The sequence below is a fragment of the Nuphar pumila genome, chromosome 16 (assembly GCF_984573655.1).
Source record: "Nuphar pumila chromosome 16, dmNupPumi1.hap1.1, whole genome shotgun sequence".
In the NCBI taxonomy this organism is placed as follows: Eukaryota; Viridiplantae; Streptophyta; class Magnoliopsida; order Nymphaeales; family Nymphaeaceae; genus Nuphar; species Nuphar pumila.
The window spans coordinates 75,920,764-75,931,002 of NC_143264.1; the positions used below are offsets into that span (position 1 = coordinate 75,920,764).

At 39.5% G+C, this 10,239-nt stretch overlaps 1 protein-coding gene across 2 annotated transcripts; it reads left to right on the top strand.

The window, feature by feature from the left end:
* Positions 1-493: 493 nt before the first annotated feature.
* Positions 494-5,713, top strand: LOC149813664 (uncharacterized). Of its 2 annotated transcripts, XM_089992440.1 has the most exons (9): positions 494-855; positions 1,662-1,813; positions 2,876-2,971; positions 3,105-3,167; positions 3,552-3,620; positions 3,904-4,006; positions 4,493-4,564; positions 5,052-5,140; positions 5,249-5,713. In XM_089992440.1, the coding sequence occupies exons 1-9, from the start codon at positions 525-527 to the stop codon at positions 5,399-5,401; spliced, it is 1,128 nt and encodes a 375-aa protein (XP_089848566.1). In that variant the 5' UTR covers positions 494-524; the 3' UTR covers positions 5,402-5,713. The 2 variants fall into 2 exon arrangements, with proteins under 2 accessions (XP_089848566.1, XP_089848567.1); XM_089992441.1 differs by lacking the exon at positions 4,493-4,564 and having other exon boundaries at positions 501-855.
* The last annotated feature ends 4,526 nt before the right edge of the window (positions 5,714-10,239 follow it).

Below are 10,239 nucleotides of genomic sequence, written 5' to 3' on the forward strand. Positions count from 1 at the left end.
TGAGCATTGTAACCGAAACATTTCACAGTCAGAATATTTACATGATTCGGGTTTGAGAAACCATTACCAGACCCGGATTATTGTCTGGACTCTGGACTACGGTCCACCAAGCCCGATCAAACGGATCACCAGGCGAGTCGGATATTCAACCCGAATCCCAACCATTCAAACTTCGCCCCAAAACCTGTAGGCACTTCCATGGGCGGCCTTTGACGGTCAAAGATAAAAAATGTCCTTTTTCCATCGTGGCCGTTGCCATAAAAATCCCCCGCTTATTCCCGTTCACTAAAAAGGAAAATTCCCTTTAATTTCTTTTTTGTAGTTTCATTTGACAATAGCTACCCCCACGTAGTCAATAAATAACACAAAAAACACACTTGTCGTTTATGTCATTACTTTTAAAGATAACGTACATTGGGTCAATCTATTCTTGGATTTTATTTTTTGAGAAAATAAACGAGAGATTTATTTTAAGAGATCTGAAGTAGATGGCCACTCGTTGCTCGCCGAATCAGAAGGTGGCGATGGGAATGCTTGCGTCGGATTTCCGGCCTCCCAATCGGACGGTGATCCCGGCCACCGGTGGCTGGAGGCCGGAGGACCGGTTCCTCGCCGGGAGCTTGGAGTTCCCGGGAAGGAGAGGGTCTCGGAATCCGGCGGGAAGGGGATGCCGGCGCGGCGAGGGTGCCGGTAGGGTTAAGTCGATGGCGGAGAGGGCGAGGGAAGGGATGGAGGTGACGACGTCGCCGTCGACGTTCTCTGCGTCGACGTCGACGATTGATCGGAGGTACGAAGAGGCGGAGTACCCCGTCTGGGAGGAGCTAGGCGCCGTCGTTCGCCTGAGCTGCGGGATCGGTAAGAAATGTCTCTCTGTGCGAAATTATGGCTTGAACTGGAAGCGAAGATTCTGATATTGATGTCAAGAAACTGTTTGCTGGACCTTTTTCAACTTAACTAGACCGATTCTTATGAATCCTGAGAAGTTCTGCTTAGTAATGATGGGTTTATAGTTTTCTTCTGGTTATTAAGTTGATGATGGTCAGTTTCGGAGAACAATCAAAATCTGATTTTTTATTTTTCTCTCTAGTTTCTGGTTAGAAATTTTATCTAGGAAAGCTCTGTACTAGAAGTCTTTTCTGTCTAGTTGGGATTTTGCTGATATTCTTTGTATTCAGAGAACTTGATTGGAGCTTCTCTGTGATGAAATAAGCAGATGAACGTGCTTCTTAATAACGGTGTTGGTTTGTTCTCTGTTATATCTTCACCCATTTAGCGCAAAAGGATGTTTGTGTGGTAAGATCTTCACGTGTTTGGATTCATGGGATTAAGTGGAATTGGAGTTCAATTCCGCTGAATTCATTGGCCATTCTGCAGCCATAAAGAAGAGTTTGGTGGAATCTTATTCCATTTTTATCGAATCCCTGAATCTAAAGATTCTAAACACAACCTAACAGCCCTTTTTGATGTTTCCCAATATATGCATCGCGGACAATGATTGCTGAAGTTCAGACACTTTTAATCCGATTGCTTAATTGTTTATCTCCTTAATTGAGGTAAAGTTTATGTTTGGATTGTGGCTTGGTTTGCGGATGCTTCTGCTCTGATTTTTTTTTATCTCAACCACTTTTCTTGCTAAAAGTTTTGCTCTTTGCAATTTGCAGGCATATATGGTGCCATGGCACTTGCAGGCAATTTCGTGTGCTTCATGACCGGGGTTGATTCCATGGGTGGATTCCATTTCTCGTTACAGGCTTTGTTAGATGGGCTTGGATATGCAGTTCCTCCTATTATGGCCCTCCTTTTTATACTAGATGTGTGTAGTTCTCTGCATTGTTTCACTTATTGCTGCAATTTTGTGTTAAAGTTCTGGTTTTTCTCTTTAATTTCGGTAAGTTTTAGCTTATGTTTATCACTAGGTTTTATAGATTAACACTATGTGATTCGCTGACACAGAGAACAACGGAATACGCTTGGTAGTTTTATCCTTAATCAATGTGTAGACAGAGATTGATATGACCTTGTCCCACACAAATTTTGAGAGTTTAATTTGGGATCATGGTGATCCTATCAGCTGTAGCAAATCTCTCAAAACCTCGACTGTTTCTATTCTTAAATGATCCCAATATTAATTGGATTAACTTAGCTGTAATGGCACGAGCAAATGGGAAACTGATGGCCTATTCTGCTTTGGGGCTTGTTCAGGTCTCTGCAAGATGATTTTTTTTTCCTGCTTTTGTCTTGCATTGATTTCATGTGGTGTTTCCTAGAACAAGCAATTATTGGTCAAAATTTTATGAAAAAAAGGCTTCTGGCATTGTTTTAGCCTAAGTCACACGAACTCGGCTAAAAGGTCAATACACCTGTGTCGCCCGTACCCGACACGGGTGCGGCTTCGGACACGGGGCGGACACGGTCAACCAAGTGTCGGACTCGGTCAACGCACTGGGGCTGAGTCTGTCCACATTTTGAACTCGGTCAACTTTGACTGAGTCTATTTTTGTCCATTTTTAGGGCAAAAGACGTATAAAAACTAAAAAAAAATCAAATTTTTATATATATTTAAAAAAAAAAAAAAAAAAAAAAAAAATATATATATATATATATATATATATATATATATATATATATATATAGCCGTGTCCCCGTGTCCAAAATTTTTGAAATTGCTCCGCACCCGTGTTGCATCCGCACCCGGTTTTAGCACTACAGGCTTGTCATATGTGAGAGAGGGAGAATGTTCTCTTTGTTGGCTTAGAGTCAGAAGCGGTTATCTATTATTCTGTGGATACACCATTGATTCTAGCCTTTGGGGCAAGCATATTATGGAAAAGATCGGAAATATGGAAAGACTGAGCAGATTTGATTTGTTTTACAGGATAAGGTTGTCAAGGTGTCACCTTATGCTCGTGCAATTAGAGATGTTGAAGATGAGGAACTAAGGAGCTTCTTCTATGGGATGTCTCCATGGCAGGTACTTTATTCTAAGCTCCGGTCAACCCACTTTTCGCTTTCATTTTTTCTTTATTGTAGAAATACTGCTTGCTGATACATTCTAGGCAGTTCAAAAGTGTTTCATATGTAACTTTTTTGTTTGTACTTTTCAGTTCATACTTATCGTTACTGCAAGTTCAGTTGGTGAGGAGTTGTTTTATCGTGCTGCTGTGCAGGTTTGCCTTTATGGAGTTTATGTTTTCTCTTTTACTCTAGTTTCCAAGGCATCAAACATCATTTGACTATAGGCTAAGAGGCCAGAATAGCAACCAGTATTTGCTAGAACTAAATTTATCAACTTTTCCAGAAAGGATCTTGAGTTACTACTAAATATTGAAACCATAAATGCAAACTGAGGTCCTATGACGTTTCAATAAGATGAAGTATTGGGTTTGGTCTTTAATTGTTTGTAACTTATGAAGCGGTTTAACTGAGGTACTGACGTGATGACATAAAATTCATCATTCAGCAAATAAAATTTATTAATAAATTCATTTCTTGATATTATCGGGGCCATATGACTGTTTTTCTTTCTGAATTAAGTCATTGAACTGTTGTAGGGAGGATTGGCTCACATGTTTCTTAGAGGCACTGATTTGGTGAAGGACGCTCCTGGAATCACGTCTCTGGTTTGTTCTTGACTTTATTCATCATTATTTTCATTTAGTGTTTTGAATATTGAGCAACTTGATTTGGGCCTTGTTCAAATTGATACACTCATCCTTGATCTATTCTCAAAAGGAATAGTGGGATGGTTATTTGTTTCACCCTGAGTTGGTTGGGTTGTACTTTTGTCCATTCATCAATTGACGTGTATTTGTATTTCCTGTGTAAATTCCTAGGTTTTAATACCAGTTCTGAGTTCGGCTTGCCAGACTTTGCTAACATTGCTTATGGTTTGAGTTGATGCAGACTGGAATGTTTCCTCCTTTTGTCCCATTTGCACAAGCATTTGCTGCTGTAATAACAGCAGCTCTTACAGGTTCCCTCTACTATATTGCTGCCTCTCCAAAGGGTGAGTTTTTATATCTTGCTGAATTTTTCTGAATTTCTCCAGAGCAAGTCTCCTATTCTCTACATTATGCAAACTGCAAGTTTTAGAATCTTGTTATTCTTTTCCAAACATATCTTGATGGAGCATTGCTATCCTCTATTATCTTTTTACCCACGAGGCAACATGTGGGTAACCCTGTGATTTTATCCTCCCGGTGTATCATTCAATCCCCCTTTATTTTGTTAAAAGAACTACCTCTGTGCTTTTGTTACTCTAAATCAGGGATAGAACCATCTGCTTTTTTATGATGTTTCTGTTTGAAAGCTGGATCTTTTAACAGTTAACCTTCGAAAAAACAGACTGCTTTAACAGCTAAGGTTTTGGGTGACAATCATATTCCCTATATTCTTGGTTTTACTTTCAGGAATTGGTTGGCAATGAACATAGCATAGTCTCTTCTTTCTTGCTACATCAGTTTGTGTCAACCATTGTTTTGTTCCATTGCAGATCCAACGTATGTGGTTACACCAGTATTACGAACTCGTTCTGGCCGTGAAGATCTTAAAAAGTTGTTTGCAGGTTTGTCCTCCAATCTCGGTGTATCTAATGCCACTTATGGTTCTGTTCTCTAACATGCACAAGATGAAATAATACTGCCAACTCTTAAGGAAAACTAGCACGGATTCACAATATTATGGGAATGCCATTTTCTAAGGTTTATTACTATAGGTTGTCATAGATTAATACGAAGCCATGGCCGTAAGAGCTAAATGAATACTTTATGCCGACTGGATAGTATCCTAACACTATAAATATAAATGCTTCTGTTGAATACTCTCAAAAAGTTTACCCCAAGCCTGGTTTCGTGCTTTACTGAAAAAAGTATGCTTGGATAGTGTGGTGATGGCTAACTTCTTTGCGGTACAATCCACCATTAGTTTGAGCAGAATTGGATTATTTGTCACAGCTGCCGACTTGTGCACATGTGTGTGTGTGTAATGTCTGCTCCTTTTATGTGGCATTTTCTACTTTCAACATGCTCACATGGCAATGTTTCCTCTGACAGCATGGTATGAGAGGAGACAGTTGAAGAAGATCTATTCACCCCTCCTCGAAGGGCTCTTGGCATTGTACCTCGGCTTCGAATGGATCCAGGTGATCTCTTTAACCCCTCCCACAAAATTCCAAATAAGTCTCTATGCCTTGTAACGATTATTCTCAGAGGAGAACCTGCTTAGTGTGTATTTTATCTGGTTACTGCAGACTGATAATATTCTAGCGCCCATGATAACCCATGGCATATACTCGGCAGTCATTCTGGGCCATGGCTTGTGGAAAATCCACGATCACAGGCGTAGGCTTCGCCAGAGGATCCAACAAGTTAGGGAGGACGGAAGAAGAACAAACAAATTATGAAACGAAAATCATCAGAATGCCCAAGGAATTTTCCTTAGCAATTGATGTGGTTGTGCATCACTTCTTGCTGGACAGAGTGCATGCATGTAAAGCAGCCCCACAAGGAGCAAGTGTATTCATATCAACGCCTAGCTATCTCTGTTGTAGAAATATAAAAAAGAGAATACATGGGTTGGTGTTACCATATATTATATTAGATGTATATGGTAGAGGTTAGTTGGATATACGGCTATTGTATAGACTAGTTGGATAATAATTATACTTCGAGGTCATTTTTATGTTTATTTCAATAAATAGATGGCATTATATCTTTCCTTTGGAGAGGGTTTACCTGGATATTTTGTAACTTTGAAATTGTTTGGTGATGAACTGATCAATTGTGGAACCCAAAAGGCAAATTCCCATCATGTCCTGCTGCCAATTGTACAAATCACGTTCGTTTTGGAAGAGACTTTTTTTATGTTTCTAAATTTCCATCTGGCCCTATCAATGTTGGTTATGAATGGGTCTGAAACTTGGCCTGGTATGGGTGGGCTACCTGTACGAACCATGCCCATTTTAAGAATATAAACGGCGGTAGGGCTGCACAACGAGCGGAGCTAGGTCAGGCTTTGCTCGAACTCGTCCAAGTAGATGAATGAGTCAAGCGTGAGAAATGGCTCAAGCTTGGTACACATAGATGAGCCAAGTTTGGTCAAGCAATCAAGCTTGATTACCTTGGATTCATACAGTTTTTTTTTTTTTATATTTACTTGTAGAAACTGCTCCATGATCATAGACCTGGCTGTGCTGGTTTTGCCTGCGGTATTTACGTTGTTCTGGCAGTGTAAAACTCAGAGGTCTTACCCCTCGCCCTCGGGGAGTCGCCACGCTTCGGCTTGCGCAGGGGTGATGCCCTCTAGTTATATAAGCCGCTGAGCATTAATATATAGGTAAATTATGTTGACTCAACAAACAATGAAGTTTCACCTTTAGCCATTTGTAAAGGAGGTTGAGAGTTTAAATCCCACTCTCTTTCCATCTGAAATTTTTGTTAAATAAAGATTTGATTCGAGGTGAGCTGAGCGAGCCACTTGATTAAGTTTGATCAGCCTGATTAAGCTGGATTTATGCAGTTATATAAGGCACTCAGTATTAGTATATAAGTAAATTATGTTGACTTAATAAACACAATAAAGTCTTAGCTTTAGCCATTTGTGAAGGACGTGGATAGCTTGAATCCCCCCTCCTCCCTATTCATTTGGAATTTTTGTTAAATAAAGACGTTCGGCTCAATCCGAGCTGAGCCAAGCTTGAGTTTGACTCAATCTGAGTTTGGACAAAAGTTGTTCAAGCTTGGCTCAAGCTCAAGCCGAGCTTGAACATTTTTTTTTCTTTTAACCAGCCGAGACAGGCTCAAACTTGGCTCGTGTACAGCCCTAGACGTCGGTGGGGTCCATATTCCCAATGACAATTGGGTACGACATGGATGCGATCCAGCTGGATATGGTTATAAAAGGTACCAGTTAGAATCCAAATTGTATCCATATCTACCAGCATCTAACTCGCGTATCACATGCTATATAATATATACATCTATGCGACAAATAAATAGGACGGATATATGCCATGGGATATACTGACACAACTCTTACATCTACAACCCTCACCCAGAAGCAGGTCACTTAATGAACCCGCTTCCCTTTGAGGTAAAACTCTAGGTTGAGGACATGATCAGCCAACCTTACCCCCCCCCCCCCCCCCCCCCCCAAATCAAGTTAAAGCAATGACAGTTCCCATGTGCTAGTGGGATTTGATCCTGGGTCTTCAGCTTGACACAGGACCCAGCTGACCACATGGGTTAAATAAATTTTAACAATGTTTCAGCAAAAACTATGTTTTTAAGCACTAAAAAAAAAAAACTATTGATTAAGAATAAAAAATCTATATCCTTGTGCTTTATTTTCCAAAAAAAAATTAGAAACTGGCATGCAGAAACACCTAGAAACCCTCCAACACCATCTTTAGCAACTAAACTCATGTCACATGTCAAGTCGTAGCCGTGTCTTTGTGACAAAGCCCAATAAAGGCGGAGGCTGCCCTCTCGTTTTGAACTTTGTTTAAAGACTTTTATCAGATAATATAGAAAAGACTCACTTGGAAGGATTTGCAGAAGACAGCAACAAAAAATTAAAAATCTGCATATCTGAATATGTGGATCAAGTCGACCTATCCAAACATGGGGTGACTATAAACCACAACTTTCAAAAATTGGATAGACACACAGCACAGGCTGGTTAACACATTGGGACCCTCTGATGTGCATCAATCCCATACTCAATGGACCAATTCCAATCAGTAATCTGAATCAGTGGACAGTGGCATCAATACCATAATTGGATCAGTTGCAATCACTAATCTGAATGAGTGGACAGTTGCCACTGAAAACCAACATCATAATAAGAACAAAATTGACCATTACATGACATCATTCAAATGCCATTTTTCCAACCTATGCACTTAACCATATCAACATATGCAAAAAAAGGACGGTCCACATCAAGTAAAAAGAAAACCCCAGTGCTGCTGCTCCCCTAAATTCTGCAAACAAATTAGAAAATTAACAAGGTGTAAATAACTTGCTTGTGCAATTCTCTTATCACTGTTTTATTTTTACTATGAGGAACCCTCGCCGAAGCTCTCTGATCACTGGACTACCTGAAGCTAGATCCATGAAAGGGACCCACTATACCCCCACCTAAAGATCCAATCTGTCATTGTCCAAAATGGCGTTTATTCATGGAATCTTGAATACCGTAGATCTATGAGGAGATCTGCGCACACATGGATCAGGTGGAGCCCACATCTTGATTCGAAATAGGATGGGTTCCATCTTACATTGAATCCTAACCATCCACTCAACGGCTAGGATGGTCTACATTTTCACTTGGATGTGGACTGATTCTATCCATCCAAATGGTTTCACTCGATGGAACTCATCCTATGTCAAATGATGGGATCCGTGTTCCCATCAAACACGCAATTAATTCTCCTCCATCTTTAGTTTTTTTGGAAAACGAGTTATACAGTATTTGCAAAGAGCAAAAGGTTACATGCCCACATACAGAAAGTCAGATCAGTTGGAGATCATTGGGTATTCTGATTCTGACTTTGCGGGATGCCAAGACAATCGTAGATCCACGTCAGACTATGCTTTTCTATTGGGCGGGGGAGCTATTTCTTAGAGGAGTGATAAGCAGACACTCATTGCTTCTTCCACTATGGCAGCAGAATTCGTAGCTTGTTATGAGGCATCCAACCATGGTATATGGCTACGTAATTTTGTCATAAGGTTGTGGATTTTGGATAATGTTGAAAGACCGCTAAAGTTATTTTGTGACAATAATTTAACAGTGCTATATTCCAACAACAACAGACGCTCATCAAAGTTAAAGCATATTGACATTAAGTTCCTTATTGTTAAAGAAAGAGTGCAAAATGGTCAGAAATCGATAGAACATATTGGCACAAATTAACTCTATGATTATGGATCTGCTTACTAAAGGTTTGTCACCCTGGGTCTTTCACGAGCATATTGCTCGCATGGGTGAGTTATACAGTATTAAATCCACCAAAAAAGAGAGAGAGAGAAGGTTTCTTTCGTAAGAAAGGGCGTGAAACAAATTCACCCTTCGAGGTTTTAAATCCACCAAAACCTAAAGCAGAATCGATAACATTCTCTTGCTAAACCATTGAAATCATAAACAGAATAAAACCAAAAGCGAAAGCTATACCTGAATCAATAGCGCTCCGGTTGATCGTTGATGGGTATGATATTCCAAAACCTATATATTTGGCCATTTTTCTTTCTCTAAACCTGATGAGAGGAACTCAATCTCTTTCTAACTTATGAGAGGGACATATATATATAAGGTTTGGAGACCATAACCTAATGCATTTAGGAGTCTGTCTCAACTCAACCCATTATAGAGTTGCAAACATGGAAAGTCTCTCCACATAGTGTTCCATACCATTTGAGATACCATAGGGCCCATCTGAATTAGACCACACGAACCAGGCCTGAACCTAAGACAGACTTACGATGTGTGGTTCAACATATGTAGACCCACACGATTTTCTAACAATCTCTCATTTGGGCCACATATGCAACCTTTTAATCACACATTGTAACCTTATGAGCTCAAAAATATTGTCTTATCAATTGATATCTCTACCAATCTGGTCCATTGATCATATCAACATAGAACTAAAGTGGTCTTCATTACAAATAACATAATTGGACTCATCAATGATCATGTATATTGACACAACCAAATGACATGGATCAAGTATAGATGTGAAGTATGAAAATTACATGCAATATGATCAAACATGCCTATTTCCAACTGGTCCTTCTGAAAACTTTAGTGAGATCACAACATAATGAGTACAGAATGAAAATGAACCTTTAACTTTATACCAAAGTGGCAAACGAGAACTTTATTATATCATAGAATGACAAAATGCAAACTCACTAAACCATCATATCATAAATTAATAAAACACCCATGCGAGCAATATGCTCGTGAAAGACCCAGGGTGACAAACCTTTAGTAAGCAGATCCATAATCATAGAGTTAATTTGTGCCAATATGTTCTATCGATTTCTGACCATTTTGCACTCTTTCTTTAACAATAAGGAACTTAATGTCAATATGCTTTAACTTTGATGAGCGTCTGTTGTTGTTGGAATATAACACTGTTAAATTATTGTCACAAAATAACTTTAGCGGTCTTTCAACATTATCCAAAATCCACAACCTTATGACAAAATTACGTAGCCATATACCATGGTTGGA